Source organism: Odocoileus virginianus, chromosome 28, assembly GCF_023699985.2.
Source record: "Odocoileus virginianus isolate 20LAN1187 ecotype Illinois chromosome 28, Ovbor_1.2, whole genome shotgun sequence".
In the NCBI taxonomy this organism is placed as follows: Eukaryota; Metazoa; Chordata; class Mammalia; order Artiodactyla; family Cervidae; genus Odocoileus; species Odocoileus virginianus.
The window spans coordinates 44,055,487-44,079,294 of NC_069701.1; the positions used below are offsets into that span (position 1 = coordinate 44,055,487).

General features: G+C 63.4%; 1 protein-coding gene across 1 annotated transcript; it reads left to right on the top strand.

Moving 5' to 3' along the window:
* Window positions 1-23,494, top strand: LOC110149590 (mucin-6). The gene is given in 36 exon segments (XM_020912087.2): window positions 1-58; window positions 1,851-1,913; window positions 2,291-2,534; window positions 2,602-2,728; window positions 2,960-3,050; window positions 3,120-3,229; window positions 3,406-3,613; window positions 3,710-3,832; window positions 4,142-4,262; window positions 4,345-4,483; window positions 4,573-4,677; window positions 4,814-4,886; window positions 4,973-5,110; window positions 5,328-5,489; window positions 5,567-5,661; window positions 5,748-5,880; window positions 6,043-6,292; window positions 6,371-6,423; window positions 6,515-6,624; window positions 7,083-7,234; window positions 7,390-7,531; window positions 7,611-7,721; window positions 8,014-8,199; window positions 8,275-8,514; window positions 8,601-8,757; window positions 10,004-10,141; window positions 10,318-10,380; window positions 10,853-10,885; window positions 11,211-11,402; window positions 11,495-11,598; window positions 11,601-11,722; window positions 12,341-12,394; window positions 20,355-20,569; window positions 21,861-21,899; window positions 22,405-22,507; window positions 22,830-23,494. Coding segments are annotated over 36 exon segments (4,632 nt in total). The 3' UTR covers window positions 23,008-23,494.
* The last annotated feature ends 314 nt before the right edge of the window (window positions 23,495-23,808 follow it).

Consider the following 23,808-nt stretch of genomic DNA (forward strand, 5'->3'; position numbering starts at 1 on the left):
ATGCTCGGGCCGCGGCTGCTGCTGCTCCTCTCCTGCGGGGGGGCCCTGCTCAGTGCCGGTGAGTGGGGGCCCGTGGGCAGCGGGGTGCCAGACCCCCCCAGGGCCCCTCCACGTCTCCAGGCCTTCTCGCCTGAGACTCAGCGGGAGGCGGGTGGGCCGTGTGGACGCTGATGACCAGGAGATGGTGGGGCGGTTACCAGGAGACGACCAGCGGGCCAGGGCGGCCTGTCCGTGCTCCGTGGCCACCCCGCTGGCCAGGGCCCACGTGTCCGTGCAGGTCAGGGGACAGGGGCCCCTCGGGACGCAGGCCTGCTGGGCAGGGGACAGTGGTGGGGCCTCAGTGCCCGAAGTCTGGCACTGGCACACCCCACTGGGCCCTGGGTCCTGAGAGGCCTCTGGGGTCCCCAGGGGCAGCCAGAGGGCATGCGGGGGGCCTTGTGGGCACTGAAGTCAAAAGACTCAGGGAGAGAGCTGACTCCGGGGCGTCCTGGCTGCCAACAGCAAGCCCGAGGGGGGGCTCTGGGCCTCGGTTTCCCGATCTGTAAAGTGGGGCGACACTCCCCTTGTGTGGCCAATGTGAGGATCAAAGAAGCGGGGGCTGGAAGGGCCGCCCCAGCCAGAATCACCTGTCAGACTGTGGGGACGCGGGTCCCCCTCCTCCTCCCCCAGGCCCCTCAGCCAAGCGTCCCAGGCATCACGGCCACTGCAGGCTGAGGCTCCCCCACCCCCAGCCCGGCCCTCAGAAGGGGCCAGCCCAGAGGGATCACCGCGTGGCCCGGGGGAAGCCCTTCCTGCTGGCTGACCACAGGCACCAGGTCTGACCCAGAGCCCGGTCTCAAGCCAGGAGAAGGCCTACCTCCTTAGCTGCTGCCCCGCTGTGACCCTTGGCAGCCTCAGGGCCCCTCCAACCTCAGTGTGGAGCCAGGAAAAGGTGCCCGGCCTGGGGGCAGGCCACGAGGCCAGTGGGCAGCCTGGGCCCATTCCACCCTTACCTCCCACCCAGGGACCAGCTTTCTCACCAGGGGTGGCTCTGAGCACCCAGGACCCTTGCCCAGCCAAGGCCGCCTCCCTGGGCCCATTCCAGGCTCTGGGGACCCCCATACCTGGGCCCAGAACCAAGAGGAGAGAAACGCCAGGAGCCAGCCAGGGTGGGTGTAGGACGCTGGGGTGGCGAGGGGCGTGGCTTTGGCGCCTTGGGGGTTCGGGCTGCGGACACGGTGGGGTTGGGGCGAGCCGGGGTCTCTAAGCGCTGACCCCATGCTGGCCCCAAAGGAGGCGAGAAGGAGGCCCTGCCTTCCTGGACCAGAGGCCTGGAAGCACCGGTTCCGACTTCGGGGTCTGGGGGCCGGGGACTCCGGGATGGAGGCCTCCGAGCAGGGCCCGGGCCAACCAGGATGGGCAGTGCAGGAAGGGCCGCCAAGCGTGCAGAAGGAACAGTGTGTGTGCCAGCCCCATGGGGCCCGTCCAGGGTGGCACAGCTGACGTAACTCCAGGCGCTGTGGGGGCTGGTGGTGAGCCGAGAAGAGGTGCCAGGGGCAGCTCCGTGTGGTGGGCGCTGCAGGGGGAGAGGGCCGGGTTGCCACCCCTTCAGCTGGCCGGGGACCCCACGGCCATCAGGCAGGTGGGCCGGCTCCTGGTGTCACCCAGAGGGACGACACAGGCAGCCACCATGCTGAGACTCAGGAGTCGGTGTGGCCAGGAACCCAGTGCACCCCGAGGCAGGGGGCACAGCGGCGGGGGCAGGGGCGGGGCCCCAGGATGCATGCAGATGACCCTGCCACCCGCCAGCACTGGGACCTCACCCCCAGACATGGGCGGCAGTGTGCTGATGGGGGGCCCTGTCCTCGCAGGTCTGGAGGACAGCTCCTCGGTGCCCCCAGGGCTCCACAGGGTGAAGGACGCCCCCCAGGCAGGTGAGGCTCACAGGCAGCCCCCCATCCTGAGGAACTGCCCAGGGCACAGGGCCATGGCCCGGCTACATGGCGCGCGGGGCCTAGAGTCTCTGCGAGGGGCGACCCCAGCCCACCCCTCCCCCGGGGGGGATGAGCTCATCCTGCCGAGGGGGCAGGGGTCCCGCTGAACGCAGGCTAAGCTGCCGCCTCGCGTCCGAGTCCAGGCCCAACAGAGGCCCACACTCCCGTGAGGCAGACCCCAGCCCAGAGCTGGGTGGGCGTGGAGATGCAGGCCCCTCTCCCCGCCAACCCCCGGGGGTGTCTGGAGACTGGGAGGGGCCGCAGACCCTCTGCCAGCTAGGAGGACGCAGGACTCCAAGACCCCACCGTCTCTGCAGCTCCAGACAACAAGGGCCGGTGCTCAACATGGGGGGCTGACCACTTCTCCACCTTCGACGGCCTCACGTATGACTTCTCGGGGACCTGCAACTATGTCTTCGCGGCCGTCTGCGAGGATGCCCCATCCACCTTCAGCGTCCAGCTGCGGCGAGGGCCTGGGGGGAACATCTCCCGGATCATTGTGGAGCTGGGGGCCTCTGCGGTCACCGTGCAGGGCTCAGTCATTGCCGTCAAGGACGTGGGGTAGGCCGGAGAGCCGGGAGGGGCAGCTGGGGGCCCGGGGGCGGCACTGACCACGGTTGCCCTGCAGGGTGGTCAGCCTGCCCCACACCAGCAACGGGCTCCAGATCACACCCTTCGGACAGAGCGTGCGGCTGCTGGCCAAGCAGCTGGAGATGGAGCTGGTGGTCATGTGGGGTCCCGGTGCCCACCTCATGGTAAGGGCGTCAGCAGGGGTCGGGGGCTGGGCTGGGGAGCCTGGGCTTTCAAGGGGCTTGAGGACGAGCCAGTGAGAACGGGGGAGCAGGACGGGCAGACCTGGGGAGGCGTGGCACCAGGTCCTGCCCTGTGAGGGGGCTTTGCGCCCCTGGAGTGGGCTTGAGTGGCTCCTGGGGGGCGCCGGGGCCCTGTGCCCCTCCCCGCCTACCCGACAGTGCCCGCCCCCACAGGTCCTGGTGGAGAGGAAGTACATGGGCAAGATGTGCGGGCTGTGCGGGAACTTCGATGGCGAGACCACCAACGAGTTTCTGAGCGAGGACGGTAGGTGAGGGCTGGGAGCCCCGCTGTGGCCCGGCAAGCGTGGCGCTGACCCCGCCCTGCCCCCACCAGGCCAACTGCTGGAGCCCCACAAGTACGCCGCCCTCCAGAAGCTGGACGACCCCAACGAGATCTGTGCCTACGAGGCCATCCCCAGCCCCCGGCTCCTGCAGGCAGAGCACGTGTGTGAGGCAGCTGGGCTGGGCTCCTGGGGTCGGAGGTGGGGGGCCTACCGTCGGGGTGGGGCCAGCGCATGGGGTTGGGCGGGGACCCAGGCCAGCGACACCCCAGCCTTGCCGGCACGGGTGTGTGGGGGGCGTGCCTTGGCCTCCGTGACCCTGCGTGGCCCTGTGCCCAGGCCCAGACCTGCCTGCAGCTGCTGACCCTGGTGGCGCCCGAGTGTACCGTACCCCGGGAGCCCTTCCTGCAGAGCTGCCAGGCAGACATGGCCGCGTGCATCCAGCCCAGCCGGCACAACTGCAGCTGCGCCACGCTGTCTGAGTACTCACGCCAGTGCAGCATGGCCGGCCAGCCCGTCAACAGCTGGCGGAGCCCTGACCTCTGCTGTGAGTCCCAGGGAGCGAGCAGAGAGGGCCCGGGCGGGTGGTGGGGGGTCAGGCCGGGGGCCGCGGGCCCCTCTCACAGGGCCGCTTGACCTGCAGCTGTGGGCCAGTGCCCGGCCAACCAGGTGTACCAGGAGTGCGGCGAGACCTGCATGCAGACCTGCTCCAACCCGCAGCATAGCTGCTCCAGCTTCTGCACCTTCGGCTGCTTCTGCCCAGAAGGTGAGGCCACCACCCTCCCAGGACCCCCAAAAGGAGCCCAGAGCCGGGCCTCCGACCTCCCACCCCAGGCTGGGAGCCAGGGCCTGCGGCCCCAGACGCTCCGCTGGGACTTGCCCTAGGGAAGGCTCCGCCTCACTATGCCCGGGCTGGTCCTCACCCTCAGGGAGCGAGGCGGCGGTGGGGCAGGGCCTGCCACCCAGGGGGCAGCACCCAGGGAGGGGGCAGGGCCGAGGGTGGGGGCTCTCCCGTGCCCCCACAGGCGGTGGAGGGGTCCCCGAGCCACAGCCCCAGGAAGCCGCTCTCCTGCAGGGATGGTTCTGGACGACATCTCCAAAAACCACAGCTGCGTGTCCGAGCCCCAGTGTCCCTGCACGCTCAGTGGGGTGGTCTACGCCCCTGGGGAGGTCACAACAGCTGCCTGCCAGAACTGGTGAGTGCTGGGCCGCGGGAGAGGGCATGCAGGCCAGCAGGGGGATGCTGGGGGCTGTCTGGATCACGCCTGTCACCCACAGCCGGTGCACAGGGGGCCACTGGGAGTGTGAGGAGCGGCCCTGCCCACGGCGCTGTGCCCTGGAGGGCGGCTCCTTCGTCACCACGTTCGACGCCAGGCCCTACCGCTTCCACGGCACCTGCACCTACATCCTTGTCCAGGTAGGACACAGCCTCCAATGGGGGCACTGCCACGGGCAGGGGGGCACCGTGAGTGCCCTGGGGCCTGACCTGAGCCACCCCTCCCCCAGAGCCCCCAGCTCCCTGACGGCGGTTCGCTCATGGCTGTGTTTGACAAGTCTGGTTACTCACACTCGGAGACCTCCCTGGTCGCTGTCATCTACAAGTCCAGCCAGGTGAGGCCACCCCACCTGTGCCCGCCTGGGGCCCCAGGCAGACCCACCCCAGCTTCCGCGTCACCCTGCCTGGCCTGCACGAGTTGGGGGCTTCCCCTGCTCCCGGCCCCCTGTAACTCAGGCCTCGTTCCCCCAGGACAAAATCGTGATTTCTCAGGACGAGGTGGTCACCAACAATGGTGACATCAAGTGGCTGCCATACAAGACTCGTATGTCCCCAACCCCACCCAGCACCCGGGGCCTCACTGAACCGGGTCTCAAAGCAGACCACCTGCTGAGGCCCCTGTCCCCTCAGGAAACATCACGGTCTTCAGGCAGACATCCACCCACCTCCAGATGGTCACCACCTTCGGGCTGGAGCTCGTGATCCAGCTATGGCCTGTGTTCCAGCTGTACATCACTGTCGGGCCCCAGTTCAGAGGCCAGACCAGAGGTGAGTCCCATCCCAGTCTGCCCAGGGCTGGCCCAGATGCCCCTCCCCGCCCGGCCTGGCCACCCCAGAGGAGGAGGGCCCCGCAGAGCCTGGCGCTGACCCGGTCCATCCAGCACCACAGCTGGCCCTCCCAGTGTGGTCAGGGGAGGGGGGGCCTTGGGGAGCACAGCGGAGGACAGGAAGGAGCTCGGGCCACCCACCCTCGCCATCGGCCCAGGGCTCTGCGGCAACTTCAATGGGGACACGACGGACGATTTCACCACGAGCATGGGCATCGCCGAGGGCACTGCCTCGCTTTTCGTGGACTCCTGGCGGGCGGGGAACTGCCCCGCTGCGCTGGAGCGTGAGACCGACCCCTGCTCCATGAGCCAGCTCAACAGTGAGTGCTGCCCAGGAGGGGCAGGGTGGGCGGGAGACCCTGGCAGGCAGCTGACCCACGCCGGCCTGCCCCCCTAGAGGTGTGTGCGGAGACCCACTGTGCAGTGCTGGTGAAGAAGGGCACGGTGTTCGAGAACTGCCACGCCACCGTGGACCCCAAGCCCTTCTACAAGGTGGGCGGGGCCGTGGGCATGGAGGGGCCCCGGGGGAGACTCTCGAGGTTCAGGGCAGACGCCCATGGCCACTGTCTGGCCCGCAGAGGTGCGTGTACCAGGCCTGCAACTACGAGGAGACCTTCCCGCACATCTGCGCCGCCCTTGGGGACTACGCGCTCGCATGCGCCTCGCGCGGCGTCCTGCTACAGGGTTGGAGGAGCAGCGTGGACAACTGCAGTGCGTGCGGCGGGGGCGGGGCCTTGTGGTGGGCGGGGCCTGAGGGGGCGCACTGGGTGGGCGGGGCCTGAGGGGCGGGTGCACTGGGTGGGCGGGGCCTGCGGGGGCGGACACGGAGGGCACCTCCCCAGGACGTGGCTCCTGTCCCCTGGGCCCCCGCAGGCATTCCCTGCACAGGCAACCAGACGTTCAGCTACAACAGCCAGGCCTGTGACCACACGTGCCTGTCGCTGACCGACCGAGAGGCCGAGTGCCACCCCAGCGCTGTGCCAGTAGACGGCTGCAACTGCCCCGAGGGCACCTACCTGAACCACAAGACCGAGTGTGTGCGCAAGGCCCAGTGCCCGTGCCTCCTGGACAACCACGGGTTCATCCTAGCCGACCAGTCCACCATGGTCAATGGGGTCGTCTGGTGAGCAAGGGCTCCGGAGGGCAGCTGCCCGGCCTGCAGCCCTGCCCAGGCGGCACTTACCCAGCCTCTCGCCCACAGCCACTGCATCAACGGGCGGCTGAGCTGTCCAGCGCGGTCTCAGATGCTTTTGGGTATGTGGCTGTGGCCAAGGCCGGCGGAGCTGGACTGCAGGGGCCTTGGCTCCTCTGTGTCCCCCTCACCCCGGGCCCCTTGTCTCTGCAGCAACCTGCTCGGCCCCAAAGACGTTCCAGTCCTGCAGCCAGTCCTCGGAGGACAAGTTTGGGGCAGCCTGCGCCCCCACCTGTCAGATGCTGGCCACTGGCACCCCCTGTGTAAGGCTGGGTGGAGCGAGGGGCAAGGGCGCTCCTTGGAGAGCAGACCCCACTACCTTAGGAAGCCAGGGACGCCCTGGGGCGGACATTCCCATGGTGGACGTCCGCAGCTTCTTGGTCCATGAGAGGATTCCCACAGACCCTTCAGGGATGGCAGGCCACACTCCATCCCACCCACCCCAAGATGCATGTGACTGACGGCCTGGCCACTGAGCGTGCTTCTCTGTGGGTTCCTTGAGGCCTGAGGACTGAGGGCCCTGCCACTTGGGAAGGGGCCAGAGCAGCCCAGCCCCTAGGGGTGGGGTGGGGCAGCTTTGCTAAGAGAAAGGCCCAGAGCAGGGTGCACGCAGGGAGAGGTCTGGGAAAAACGCGGTGCGGGGGGCAGTCTCAGAAGGGCCCAGGGCTGTGGTGGCAGCAAGTGGGGCCGTGTCCAGGAGCCACTGACCCTCCTCCCGCAGGTGCCCACGAAGTGTGAGCCTGGCTGTGTCTGTGCCAAGGGGCTCTACGAGGACGCCAGTGGGCAGTGCGTGCCCCCTGAGGAGTGCCCGTGCGAGTTTGCGGGTGTCTCCTACCCCCGGGGCGCTGAGCTCCACACCGACTGTAAGACCTGGTGAGCTGCAGCCCCACCTGCAGACCCTGGTGGCCCAACTGTCGTCAAGTGCTTGGGGCGGGCAGGGGCCCCGCCGGCCCACAAGGTCAAGGTCCTGTGGTGCGCGTGTGCCCAGGTCATCCCCCAAACTCCAGGACACCCCGCTCCTTCCACAGCACCTGCTCAAACGGGACGTGGTCCTGCCAGCAAAGCACCCACTGCCCATCCACCTGCAGCCTCTATGGGGAGGGCCATGTGGTCACCTTTGACGGGCAGCGCTTTGTGTTTGAGGGCAACTGCGAGTACATCCTCGTCACGGTGAGTGCGTGCCAGGCCACGGGGGCCAACGTGGGGCTGGGGGCCACGAGGCCAGCTTCTCAACACCCCTTCCCCACAGGATGGCTGCAATGCCAGCGACTCGCAGCCCACCTTCAAGATCCTGACAGAGAACGTCGTGTGCGCGAAGTCGGGCGCCACCTGCTCGCGGGCCATAAAGATCCTCCTGGGGGTGAGCAAGCAGGCGGCCTCCCCAACTGCCCCGGGGCCCCAGAGCCTAGCCACTCAGGGCCCTTGCCGCCCTCTGCCCCCGGCCTCCATGTCCACATCATGCCGGCAGTGTCCCCCAGAACTGGACAACTGTGCAGTGGGGAGGGATCTCCCCCAAGCCTGACCCTCAGCCCTCAGCAGATTCCAGAGTGCCCTGGGACCTTCTCCCAAGAAGGCTATAGAGGGCAGGCCCCCAGGCCGGGAGAGCTCGGGCCGGGAGGGGGCAGGCAGTCTGTGACAGCTGCGCCCCCCAGGGCCTGTCCATCGTGCTGGCAGACGCCAACTACACAGTGAGCGGGGAGGACCCTGGCGTGCACTTCAGGGTCAAGGCTGGCTCCCTGAACCTGGTGCTGGACATCACCATCGGCAGCAGGTACAACCTGACCCTCACCTGGAACAAGCACATGACCATCTTCATCAAGGTTGCCCGCGCCTCCCAGGTACCACTGCCCGCCCTGCAGCCCGGGGATGTGGGGAGCCCCTGCCCGCTCGGCACCTGACACTGGCTCCCGCAGGATCCCCTCTGCGGCCTGTGTGGCAACTACAATGGGAATATGAAGGACGACTTCCAGACACGCAGCAAGTACTTGGCATCCAGTGAGCTGGAGTTTGTGAACTCCTGGAAGGAGAGCCCTCTGTGCGGCGACACCACCTTTGCGCTGGACCCCTGCAGCCTCAATGCCTTCCGTCGCTCCTGGGCCGAGCGCAAGTGCAGCATCATCAACAGCCAAACCTTCGCTGCCTGCCATGGCCAGGTGGGCCCCGCCCCACCAGCGCCAAGCGGTCAGGGAGGGTCAGCGGGGGAGCCCAGCCCCCACCTGACTCCGAGGGCTGCCCACAGGTCTACCGCCTGCCCTACTATGAGGCCTGCGTGCAGGACACATGTGCGTGCGACACTGGCGGGGACTGCGAGTGCCTGTGTGACGCTGTGGCCGCCTACGCCAAAGCTTGCATGGACAAAGGCGTGTGTGTGGACTGGCGGTCCCCCGACTTCTGCCGTGAGTCCTGCTCCGGCCCTCCGGCCTCTGCGGGGCTGTGGCTGAGCTGCCCAGCTGTGGCACTTCTCCAGGATGGGCAGCGGGCTGTGCCCAGGGAGGCCTTGCAGAGGGACCCTGAGCCTGGGGGAACCCTGATCCCTGAGGGACCCTGAGCCCGGGGGAACCCTGATCCCTGAGGGACCCTGAGCCCGGGGGGACCCTGAGCACAGGGGGACCCTGATCCCAGGGGAACCCTGATCCCTGAGGGACCCTGAGCCCGGGGGGACCCTGATCCCTGGGGACCCTGAGCCCTGGGGACCCTGAGCCTGGGGGAACCCTGATCCCTGGGAACCCTGATCCCTGGGGACCCTGAGCCCTGGGAACCCTGAGCCCGGGGAAACCCTGATCCCTGGGGACCCTGATTCCTGAGGGACCCTGAGCCCGGGGGAACCCTGATCCCTGAGGGACCCTGAGCCCAGGGGAACCCTGAGCCCGGGGGGACCCTGATCCCTGAGGGACCCTGAGCCCGGGGGAACCCTGATCCCTGAGGGACCCTGAGCCCGGGGGAACCCTGATCCCTGTGGACCCTGATCCCTGAGGGACCCTGAGCCCGGGGGACCCTGATCCCTGAGGGACCCTGAGCCCGGGGGGACCCTGAGCCCGGAGGAACCCTGAGCCCGAGGGAACCCTGAACCCGGGGGTACCCTTAGCCCGGGGGAACCCTGAGCCCGGGGGAACCCTGATCCCTGAGGGACCCTGAGCCTGGGGGAACCCTAAACCTGGGGGAACCCTAAACCTGGGGGAACCCTGATCCCTGAGGGACCCTGAGCCCGGGGGAACCCTGAGCCCGGGGGAACCCTGATCCCTGAGGGACACTGAGCCCTGGGGACCCTGATCCCTGAGGGACCCTGAGCCTGGGGGAACCCTGATCCCTGAGGGACCCTGAGCCCGGGGGGACTCTGAGCCCGGGGGAACCCTGAGCCCGGGGGAACCCTGAGCCCGGGGGAACCCTGATCCTGGGGGAACCCTGATCCCTGAGGGACCCTGAGCCCTGGGGACCCTGAGCCCGGGGGAACCCTGAGCCCTGGGGACCCTGAGCCCAGGGGAACCCTAAGCCCAGAGGGACCCTGAGCCCTGGGGACCCTGAGCCCAGGGGAACCCTAAGCCCAGAGGGACCCTGAGCCCTGGGGACCCTGAGCCCAGGGGAACCCTAAGCCTAAAGGGACTCTGAGCCCAGCTCTGCCACTGATGGTGTCCCTCCCCCTAGCCGTGTACTGCGACTTCTACAACACGCACACGGAGGTGGGCGGTGAGCTACAGTACACCCAGGGGGCCAACTGCACGTGGCGCTACCAGCCATGCCTCTGCCCCGCGTGGCCACAGAGCATCCCGGACAACATCGAAGGTTCGGGCGTGGAAGGGACGGGAGGAGGGCGGCCTGCAGCGTCAGGACCACTGACAGGCGGGATGGGGGCCTGGCGGCGGGGACCCTGACAGGCCCTCCGGGAGGGCCGAGGCCAGGGGAAGAGGGGCTTCCGGCTCAGCACTGAGGTCTGGCCATTCTCTGCGTGCATCTCTCAGGCTGCTACAACTGCTCCCAGGATGAGTACTTCGATCACGACACGGGAACGTGTGTGCCATGCAGTAAGCTCAGCCCACTGCCCGCAAGCCCCCAACCCTCACAGAGCTCCCAGAGAGCCCCTGTGTACCCCGCTCCCTGGGACACAGCCAGACACACAGGGAAAAGGATCAGCCCTTGCCTCCCCGCACCAAACATCCACTCTCTCAGCCTCTGGTCACAGGGCATACCCAGGCCTGCTGAGGAGTGTGGGTGCAGGGCAGGGACCGCCTTGGGATTCAGCAACAGGCAGCCAGGGGACACTGACCACCACCTACAGCGACCCTGGGGCAGCACCCAGCCAGACCCACCAGTCCCTGCCAGGCCCACCATGACGACAGGAAGGGGGGTTGGGGTCCTGACACTTCCACGGCAGCTCCAACCCCCGGGTTCCTGACTCAGACCCTGGGGACACAGCCAAAGGCTGTACAGGGCCTCCTTGGGTTGGGGGGCGTGGGGGCAGGGAGGCAGCACTCCTGACTGGCCCCCCTCTTGCAGTGCCACCGCCCAGCACGCCAGCGCCCACAACAGGTGACTGCACACACACGAGGTGTCGCGGTGATGCAGGCTCTTCCCTGGGCTCTCCCGGCTCTACTCTGCGGGACGGCCCAGCCAGCCTGCCTGTGTCTGTCCGCCGGGGCAGCAGCTGGGCGCGTGGGTGTGGGGGGCAGGTGCACCTGGGGGAAGGAGTCAGACCGGAAGGCCAGGCAGACCCCAATGCCCGGCCACCGAGCACCGCGGGGCCTCCTGCCCAGCCCAGGGGGCTCGGGAGCCCAGCAGGGAAGAGAGGGCTCCTCCCCAAGGGCGTGCAGGGGCAGCTGCCTACCCCCAACAGCAGCACGCATGTCCCCCACAGGCTCGCCTGCCACAGAAACCACGCCAGCCATGGCCAGCACCACACTGACCCCCAGCACTGGGCTCGGCTCCCCACCACCACCCACAGTCCCCACGCAGACGCCCAGCCTCCTGGCCACAGCCACGGCCTCCTCCTCCACACAGGCAGGGACAGCCCCGACCACCCGGACACAACCAGCGGTCTCCTCGGAGAGTAAGGCCCAGGCAGGGGCCCGGCGGTGGGTGAGGAAGCACCCGGGGGCGTGTGGGTGGGGCTGACGGGGACACCGGGCACCGTCCCTGCAGAGTCACCTCGGAGCACCTCTGCTGTTACCACCCGGGCCACATCCACAGCGACCCCCACGGCCACTCAAAGGTCCACAGCCACGGGCCCTCCCGTGACCTGGGCCACCACACGGCCCCTGGGGCCCTCCCTCAGCACCACCACGCAGTCCACAGCTCGGGCCACGGCACGCACCACTGCAGCCTCGCCAACCCTGGCAACGTCAGGAACCACCACAGAGCATCCCACAAGTAAGCACGCCTCCACCACCTGTCCCTGCAGAGGGGCCTCCACGGGGCGGCCCCTGTGCCCAGCCTGAGCCTCTGGGCCATGTGGAAGAGTGCGGCCGTGGGCGACCCTTGTGACCATGGGCCTAAGGTGGGGGCAGCCCGCCCAGCTCATTACACTCCTCTCTGCACATCTCCCAGACCAGCAGACCCAAGCAGCCTTCCCCCACAGCCACCCTCACTGAGGGAATCCACAGGCCTCAGCGTGCCAGGGCTCCAAAAGGCCCCTAAGCCAAGCACAGGCCCCAACTCGGAGGCAGGGCCACCAACTCCCCATTCCCCTGAGAGCAGGAGGGAAGAGGAAGTGCCTGCCTGAGGCCAGAGCACAGGAGCCCACCCTGAGAGTAGGGCTGCTAGGGAGGGACCCCAAAACCCACTGCAGACATTCAGGATGCAACAAGGGCCCACAGACAATGCCGGGACAGGGGGCTGGGAGAGGAACAAGAGTCATTCAGAAAGCTGCTGGACACCCCAGCAGGCACACAAGAGCCACAGGTGAGGAGACCAATGCGGAAGGTGTGGGTGACTCCAAAGCAGGGTAACAAGGGGGAGGGAGTGAAATGACGTCCCTGTTTTCAACAGCATCCTCAACACATCGATGGACCCCCGAAACCCCCATCAGCCAGGAGACACAGCGTACGGAGCCCCCATGGCCGCCAGAGAGCACCACAGGGCCCAGCACAGCATACACCAGCCTGCAACCAACGGCCCCCACCAGTCACAGCACACAGGCTGCCCACTCCACAGCCACCCACCCTGGGCCAGAGCCCCCCTTCACTGCTCACTCCAGCACCACCCTTTCGCTTCCTCTCCCCACCACCTCCCAGACAACAGCTCCACCCACGGCAACACTCCTCCAGACCACCACACCCTACCCAACCCCATCACCTCCAAAGACCCTTCCCATCCACGTGTCAACATCAGCCACCTCCTCGGTGACCTCTCACCAGGTCATCAGCCTGACCGAGTCCGATACCACCCTCTCCACCACAAGGCCAGCTGGCACCCCTTCTCCATCAACACACATCCCTGTCACAGAGACAGTGCTCACAGCCACAGCCACGTCACTGACAACCACCACCACAGGGACCACCACACCCAGAGCCATGCCACTGACAGAGACAACCAGAGAGACTACCACATCCACAGCCAAACCACTGACAGAGACCACCACAGGGACCACTACACCCACAGTCACACCACTGAAAACCACCACCACAGGGACCACTACACCCACAGCCACACCACTGACAGAGACCACAACAGAAACCACCACACCCAGAGCCACACCACTGACAGAGACAACCAGAGAAACTATCACACCCACAGTCACACCACTGACAGAGACCACCACAGGGACCACTACACCCACAGTCACACCACTGACAGAGACCACCACGCCCACAGTCACACCACTGACAGAGACCACCACACCCACAGTCACACCACTCACAGAGACCACCACGCCCACAGTCACACCACTGACAAAGACCACCACGCCCACAGTCACACCACTCACAGAGACCACCACACCCACAGTCACACCACTCACAGAGACCACCACACCCACAGTCACACCACTGACAACCACCACCACAGGGACCACTACACCCACAGTCACACCACTGACAGAGACCACAATAGAAACCACCACACCCAGAGCCACATCACTGACAGAGACAACCAGAGAAACTATCACACCCACAGTCACACCACTCACAGAAACCACCACACCCACAGCCACACCACTCACAGAGACCACCACACCCACAGTCACACTACTCACAGAGACCACCACACCCATAGTAACACCACTGACAGAGACCACCATACCCACAGTCACACCACTGACAGAGACCACCACAGGCACCACCACAGCCACAGTCACAGCACTGACAAACACCACCACGCCCACAGTCACACCACTGACAGAGACCACCACAGGGACCACTACACCCACACTCACACCACTGACAAACACAACCACGCCCACAGCCACACCACTGACAGAGACCACAACACCCACAGTCACACCACTGACAGAGACCACAACACCCACAGTCACACCACTGACAGAGACCAACACATCCACAGTCACACCACTGACAGAGACCACCACACCCACAGTCACACCACAGACAGACACCACCACAGGGACCACTAAACCCACAGTCACACCACTGACAAAGACCACCACATCCACAGCCACACCACTGACAGAGACCACCACATCCACAGTCACACCACTGACAGAGACCACCACACCCACAGTCACACCACAGACAGAGACCACCACACCCACAGTCACACCACTGACAGAGACCACCACACCCACAGTCACACCACTGACAGAGACCACCACACCCACAGTCACACCACAGACTGAGACCACCACATCCACAGCCACACCACTGACAGAGACCACCACATCCACAGCCACACCACAGACAGAGACCACGACAGGGACCACCACACCCACAGTCACACCACTGACAGAGACCACCACAGGGACCACTACACCCACAGTCACACCACTGACAGAGACCACCACATCCACAGCCACACCACTGACAGAGACCACCACATCCACAGCCACACCACTGACAGAGACCACCACATCCACAGCCACACCACTGACAGAGACCACCACAGGGACCACCACACCCACAGTCATACCACTGACAGAGACCACCACAGGGACCACTACACCCACAGTCACACCACTGACAGAGACCACCACATCCACAGCCACACCACTGACAGAGACCACCACATCCACAGCCACACCACTGACAGAGACCACCACATCCACAGCCACACCACTGACAGAGACCACCACAGGGACCACCACACCCACAGTCATACCACTGACAGAGACCACCACAGGGACCACTACACCCACAGTCACACCACTGACAGAGACCACCACACCAACAGCCACACCACTCACAGAGACCACCACAGGGACCACCACACCCACAGTCATACCACTGACAGAGACCACCACACCCACAGTCACACCACTGACAGAGACCACCACAGGAACCACCACACCCACAGTCACACCACTGACAAAGACCACCACATCCACAGCCACACCACTGACAGAGACCACCACACCCACAGTCACACCACAGACAGACACCACCACAGGGACCACTAAACCCACAGTCACACCACTGACAGAGACCACCACGCCCACAGTCACACCACTGACAGAGACCACGACAGGGACCACCACACCCACAGTCACACCACTGACAGAGACCACCACAGGGACCACCACACCCACAGTCACACCACTGACAGAGACCACCACATCCACAGCCACACCACTGACAGAGACCACGACAGGGACCACCACACCCACAGTCACACCACTGACAGAGACCACCACATCCACAGCCACACCACTGACAGAGACCACGACAGGGACCACCACACCCACAGTCACACCACTGACAGAGACCACCACAGGGACCACTACACCCACAGTCACACCACTGACAGAGACCACCACAGGGACCACCACACCCACAGTCACACCACTGACAGAGACCACCACATCCACAGCCACACCACTGACAGAGACCACCACATCCACAGCCACACCACTGACAGAGACCACCACAGGGACCACCACACCCACAGTCATACCACTGACAGAGACCACCACAGGGACCACTACACCCACAGTCACACCACTGACAGAGACCACCACATCCACAGCCACACCACTGACAGAGACCACCACATCCACAGCCACACCACTGACAGAGACCACCACATCCACAGCCACACCACTGACAGAGACCACCACAGGGACCACCACACCCACAGTCATACCACTGACAGAGACCACCACAGGGACCACTACACCCACAGTCACACCACTGACAGAGACCACCACACCCACAGCCACACCACTCACAGAGACCACCACAGGGACCACCACACCCACAGTCACACCACTGACAGAGACCACCACACCCACAGTCACACCACTGACAGAGACCACCACAGGGACCACCACACCCACAGTCACACCACTGACAAAGACCACCACATCCACAGCCACACCACTGACAGAGACCACCACATCCACAGCCACACCACTCACAGAGACCACCACAGGGACCACCACACCCACAGTCACACCACTGACAGAGACCACCACACCCACAGCCAGACCACTCACAGAGACCACCACAGGGACCACCACACCCACAGTCACACCACTGACAGAGACCACCACATCCACAGCCACACCACTCACAGAGACCACCACATATAGAGCCACACCACTCAGAGAGACCACCACAGGGACCACCACACCCACAGCCACACCACTGACACAGACCACCACAGGGACCACCACACCCACAGTCACACCGCTGACAAAGACCACCACACCCACAGTCACACCACTGACAGAGACCATCACACCCACAGTCACACTGCTGACAAAGACCTTAACAGAAACCACCACAGCCCCACCACTGACAAAGACCACCACACCCACAGTCATACCACTGACAAAGACCACCATACCCACACCACTGACAGAGACCACCACAGGGACCACCACACCCACAGTCACACCACTGACAGAGACCACCACATCCACAGTCACACCACTGACAGAGACCACCACATCCACAGCCACACCACTGACAGAGACCACCACATCCACAGCCACACCACTGACAGAGACCACCACAGGGACCACCACACCCACAGTCATACCACTGACAGAGACCACCACAGGGACCACTACACCCACAGTCACACCACTGACAGAGACCACCACATCCACAGCCACACCACTGACAGAGACCACCACATCCACAGCCACACCACTGACAGAGACCACCAAATCCACAGCCACACCACTGACAGAGACCACCACAGGGACCACTACACCCACAGTCACACCACTGACAGAGACCACCACACCCACAGCCACACCACTCACAGAGACCACCACAGGGACCACCACACCCACAGTCACACCACTGACAGAGACCACCACACCCACAGTCACACCACTGACAGAGACCACCACAGGGACCACCACACCCACAGTCACACCACTGACAAAGACCACCACATTCACAGCCACACCACTGACAGAGACCACGACAGGGACCACCACACCCACAGCCACACCACTCACAGAGACCACCACAGGGACCACCACACCCACAGTCACACCACTGACAGAGACCACCACATCCACAGCCACACCACTCACAGAGACCACCACAGGGACCACCACACCCACAGTCACACCACTGACAGAGACCACCACACCCACAGTCACACCACTGACAGAGACCACCACAGGGACCACCACACCCACAGTCACACCACTGACAGAGACCACCACATCCACAGCCACACCACTCACAGAGACCACCACATATAGAGCCACACCACTCAGAGAGACCACCACAGGGACCACCACACCCACAGCCACACCACTGACACAGACCACCACAGGGACCACCACACCCACAGTCACACCGCTGACAAAGACCACCACACCCACAGTCACACCACTGACAGAGACCATCACACCCACAGTCACACTGCTGACAAAGACCTTAACAGAAACCACCACAGCCCCACCACTGACAAAGACCACCACACCCACAGTCATACCACTGACAAAGACCACCATACCCACACCACTGACAGAGACCACCACAGGGACCACTACACCCACAGTCACACCACTGACAGAGACCACCACACCCACAGTCACACCACTGACAGAGACCACCACAGGGACCACCACACCCACAGTCACACCACTGACAGAGACCACCACATCCACAGCCACACCACTGACAGAGACCACCACATCCACAACCACACCACTGACAGAGACCACCACAGGGACCACCACACCCACAGCCACACCACTGACAGAGACCACCACAGGGACCACCACACCCACAGTCACACCACTGACAGAGACCAACACATCCACAGCCACACCACTGACAGAGACCACAACAGAGACCACCATACCCACACCACTAACAGAGACCACCACAGGGACCACCACACCCACAGTCACACCACTGACAGAGACCACCACACCCACAGTCACACCACCGACAGAGACCACCACAAGGACCACTACACCCACAGTCACACCACTGACAGAGACCACCACACCCACAGTCACACCACTGACAAAGACCACAACAGAGACCACCACAGCCCCACCACTGACAAAGACCACCACAGGGACCACCACACCCACAGTCACACCACTGACAGAGACCACCACAGGGACCACTACACCCACAGTCACACCACTGACAGAGACCACCACAGGGACCACTACACTCACAGTCACACCGCTGACAGAGACCACCATGCCCACAGTCACACCACTGACAAAGACCACAACAGAGACCACCACACCCGCACCACTGACAAAGACCACCATAGAAACCACCACACCCACACCACTGACAAAGACTACCATACCCACAGTCACACCTCTGATAGAGACCACAACCACAGTCACACCACTGACAAAGACTACCACAGGGACCACCACACCCACAGCCACATCACTGACAAAGACCACAACAGAAACCACTACACCCACACCACTGACAAAGACTACCACACCCACTGTCACACCACTGACAAAGACCACAACAGAGACCACCACACCCACACCACTGACAAAGACTACCACACCCACAGCCACATCACTGACAAAGACCACAAAAGAAACCACTACACCCAAAGCCACAGCACTGACAAAGACCACCACAGAAACCACCACACCCACAGCCTCTCCACTGACAAAGATCACCACAGAGATCACTACAGAGACCACCACAGCCACAGCCACACCACTGACAAAGACCACAACAGAGACCACCACACTCACAGGCACACCACTGACAAAAACCTCAACGGAAACCACCACAGTCACACCACTGACAAAGACTACAACAGAAACCACTACAGCCACACCACTGATAAAGACAACCACAGAAACCACCACAGCCACACCACTGACAAAGACTACCACAGGGGTCACCACAGTCATACCACTGACAAAGACCACAACAGAGACCACCACACCCACAGTTACACCACTGACAAGGACCACCACACCCACAGCCACAACACTGACAAAGACCACAAGAGAAACTACCACAGCCACACTAGTGACAAAGACCACCACAAGGATCACCACAGCCACACCACTGACAGAAACCACCACAGCCGCACCTCTGACAAAGACCACCACACCCACAGCCCCATCACTGACAAAGACCACAACAGAAACCACTACAGCCACACCACTGACAATGACCACCACAGGGACCACCACACCCACAGTCCCACCATTGACAAACACCACAACAGGAACCACCACATCCCAAACCCCTCCACTGACCAAAACCACCACAGGGACCACCATACCCACAGCCCCACCATTGACAAAGACCACAACAGGGACCACTCAAGCCCAAAACTCAGTCAGCACAGCAACCTCCACAGCCCCAATATCACACTCTACTTCAACCATCCTCCCTATAACCACTTCTCCACCACTCACTACTATCTCCCTTACATCTACTAGTAGAGGCACTGGGACACCCGTGACACACACTACAACAGTCACCCCCACTGGGCCACACACTCCATTCACCGCTCAGTCCAGTGCCACCTTTTCTGTCCACACCACCTCTCACACAAGAGCTCTGCCAACAGGAACATCCTTCCAGACCACCACCCCCCATTCCACCCCATCACATCCAGAGACCCTTCCCATCCATGTGTCAACATCTGCCACCACCTCGGTGACTCCAACCTCTCACCGAGTCATTACCCCAACTGAGTCCCATGCTACCTACTCCACCACAAAGCCTACTGGCACCCCAACGCCATTGACACACATCCCGGTCACATCCACAGCACCCACATCCATATCCCCACTATTAACAATAGGGACCACCACACCCACAACCCTGCCACTCACAAAGACCACAACAGGGAGCACACAAACCCAGAGCTTGGTCATCACAGCCCTGCCACAAAGTTCTAGCTTCAGCTCTCCATTATCTTCTCCAACTTCTCTAAACCCAAGCCAAAGTCCTTTAACCACGTCTGTTTCCGTGTCAACTCTTCCACATGAACACTCTTCTTCCAGTATCTTGAAACCCTCCTCCTTACCCACCATTTCCTCTCCTCCTTCTCATGTGTCCTCGAACACCTCTCCTTTTATATCATCTTCCCCTTCACCTTCTGCAGTTTCCACTTCACACAGCATCCCAACTGTTAGTTCAGCTCCACACAGTCCCTCCCCCTCTGCACCTCTGACTGTATCACAAACAGCCTCCCTGTCGACCAGCCCCCCTTCCCTAGCCACCTCCACACCCATCAGGTCCTCCCACTCACCTCCATCGTCTCCCACCCTGTCCCCTGTCCCCAGTTTTAGTACCATAGTCCTGTCTACACCCCGGACCACAGCCAGCAGCCCCACTTCCTCCGTCCCATCTTCTCAGTCCACCACCTCACAGTCCACCTCTCTCACCACCCAAACCCCCACCCACAGCCTCCTGTCTTCTACCCTGGGGGTGACAGCCATCCCAAGTTCCCCAGCCACCAACCTCACAACCAGACAGCCGAGTACCACTGGGCTGCAGACTACCATGTTCCTGACCAGCTCCATCACTGCACACAGAAGCTCCTCCTTTCCCACCACCGGGTCTGTGTCCACTGAGAGCCAGTCCATCTCCTCTCTTGCCACATCTCTTCCCAGCCCTGCAGGTGAGTGACATCTCTGCAGCCCCCTCATGACCCACGGGGCACACTTCTTCTCAACCTTGTCTCTGCGCTCTGGACAACACTCTGGGTCAGTCCCACTGGATCCCCGCCTTTTCTTACCCCCTCATACCTCCTGATGACCCCATGGGTGCTCTCTCCTGATCCCTGCTGTGCCCCATCACGCCTTGCCCACACCCACAGTGGCTGGTCCAGCTCTCACAGCAAGTGTGTCTTCCCCCTAAAGCTATCACTTGCCCTGCCTAGGGACGGTCAGGCGGCACAGGACAATGAGTAGACTTGGGGTCACGCATAACCAGGTGGAGCTACAGCCACAGCCTCTGACCAGCAGTGGCGTGCCACTCTAGGTCTCTGAGCTCTGGTGCTCCAGCTGTGTCCTGGGGGTGTCTAGAAGGACAGGGTCACACCTCTCCCACCCCCCCTCTCCATCTTGTCCTCTGCTGTATGCTGCTCTCATGTCCTCTGGGCCTCTGCTCAGCCTTTCTTGGCCAGGTCCCAGTGAACTCCAGCCTGGCCAGCCACCCCCAGGTTGCAAAAAGTGCACACACATCTCACTTCAGGCGCCTGCTGGGGCTGAACTGGAACCAGCAGCTGGGGTGCCCGTGCTCCAGGCTCAGTGCCTGCCCAGGTCTCAGCACTGCAGGTGCCTCCAGCTCTGCTCTCCCTTCCTGCTCGAGAAACCCTGTCCTCCAGGGATGCCTCTCCCTTGCATGGCATGCCTCCCCTGGACCAGATTCCTCTCACACATCCCCAGGCTTCCCCTAGTGGGACTTCCACCACTCCAGAATGGCACTGAAAAATAGCATTTTCTTTTGTGGGACAAGGACTGGGTAGAGGCTGCCTGGGAGGAGGAGACCCAGAACATGGGATGAAAGAGCAGGAGCAGGAGATCAAGGGGAGGAGAGCTGGGGGCAATGGGAACCACAGGGAAGCATCCAGAGCTCTGTCCCCACCAAGCCTCTCACCTCACCTCCAGTGGAAAAGCAAGGCAGGCAGGGCTTGAAGCCACAGGGAGGCCCCACAAGGGGGCAGGTGGGAAGGCGAGAAAGACTGTCCAGTCTTCCCTTTTTCACTCAAGTCCCACACTAGCAGTTCTCTGACAGGCACCCAGGATAACTCATCATTACAGCCTGTCCACTGGGATGCACGCAGGGCAGAGCTCACAGCCGGGTCCACACCCCGCCCCACCCCCAGTAGCACAGACCGCTGCAGGGAGCTCTTGTGATACCATCTGTTCCCATGGAGTACACTGACACCTACCCCGTCCCTCTCACAGGTACTGAGACCAGTAGACCAGAGACACCTCCACCCACAGGTGGGTGCTGGGGCAGGAGGGAAGGTGGCGAGGGCGGCTGGGAGCTGAGCATGGCTCCACCAGGGCGGGGGCTGGAAATCTGCCTCATCCTCAGAAACCCTTGACCTTGAGAGACTCCCAATGTAGCCAATTTTCAGTAAGAAAAAACGAGAGACTTAATATCAGGCTTTGTTTCCACACAAAGCTGTGAGGTCTGACCTCAGTGGGGCTCAGACAAGGGGAGGTGGCCCGGGGCCCAGGGTGGGGGCCCAAGGAAGACACCACTGTGGGCAGGAGAGAGCTGGCAGGTGCCCACGTGGTCCTGTTCAGATCATGTAAGCAGTCAGGCAGCTGGCAGCCTTCCCTTGGTGGAGCCAGCACCACCCACTCTGCCACACAAAAAGGGGATTAAAAACCCGCGTCCTAGAGCCAGGTATGTCAGCTCCTGCTCTCGAGGGGGCCAGGTGCAGAGCCCCAGAAGTCACGACCCGGGGTCGCTGTCTGACACCCGCCTCTCCGCGCCCAGGGGCCTGCAGCGTGAAGGAGTCTGATGAAGAAGTCACTTACCAGGGGTGCACGGCCAACATCACAGTGACCCGCTGCGAGGGTGTGTGCACCTCCTCAGCCAGGTGAGCCATCAGCCCTGAGCGGTGTCTGACCGGGTCTGGGCTGGGCTGGGAGCCCGCCTGGCCCGACAGAGGCACTTCTCCCAGAAGCTAGGGAAGATCCACTGAGAGCTCCCAACCCGGTAGTGTGCCGCTGCCCCGTGAGGTCACCCTGGCCCACTCACAAACACCTGTCTGCGCCACACCTGCTGGGGGCGGGGGAGCTCAGAAACGGGAGCCAGCCCCTCCCTGCAGGCCCAGGCTGGGATCCTGGCACCTACCCCTGCGAGGGCCCGGGGGGGCCTGAGGTGGCCGCCCTGACACATGCTCCACCACTCCTCTGCAGCTTCAACACCAACACCATGCAGGTGGCCACCACCTGCAGCTGCTGCCACCCCGTCAGCTCCTACGAGAAGCGGCTCACGCTGCCCTGCGAGGACCCTGCGGCGTGGGGGCAGCCGCTGGTGCTCACAGTGCGAGTGTTCAGCAGCTGTGCGTGCCGCCGCCAGCGCTGCGGAGACTAGAGCTGCGCCCACAAAACCACCCCGACACGCTGCCCTGCAGCCCCTTCCGAGGCACAGCCATGGCCTCCCAGAGCCCTTGGGAGGTGGCTCACCTGGGCCCCTGAAGAGAAAGGGGGTGCAGGCAGCGGCCCTGCAGATCCCGACTGGACCCAGCAGGCTGCAGTGGACTGGCTGGCCTCTGGGGCCACATGGGTTACTGCCTGCCACGCCCACTGCTCATGCACACGGCCTCCAGTCCTACTGCAGCCAGGACCCAGGATGACAGCAGCAAGGAAAGCCATCCAGAAGGGACTCCTGGGGAGGCTGGGCCCCCGAGCAGAGATGCTTGGGGAGAGACACAGGTCACAGTGAGCAGAGGGAAGCAAAGGGGGAGGAGCACCCCACCTGCCCGCCGACAAAGCGTACCTTGAGGAGGGGCACCCAGGCGCTGTGCACCACAGCCCCGGTGAACAGATGACAAATAAACTGGCACTGGTCAAAGCACAAAGGCTCCCAAAGATTCCTGGTGGCTCCCACGCCCTCGCGTTCCTAAGTCCCCAGACCCACTCCTGGTCCACGGGACTGGCCCAACATCAGTCTGGGCCCAGAAGGGACACTGCTGTGGCCCCAGGCCCTCCCCTGCAGGCCCTTGTCCCCCTCCTAGATCAGGACTACTCTCCCGTGACACCTTCCGTCTTGAGGGACCCTGCACCCCACCTATGGCTGGGTCACCCTGCCTGAGCTCAGTAGGCTTACTCTCCAGGAAGGAACTCCTGGGCCCACTTGTCCCCTAGACTCCTGCCCTCCAGAAGGCGGGCCCCC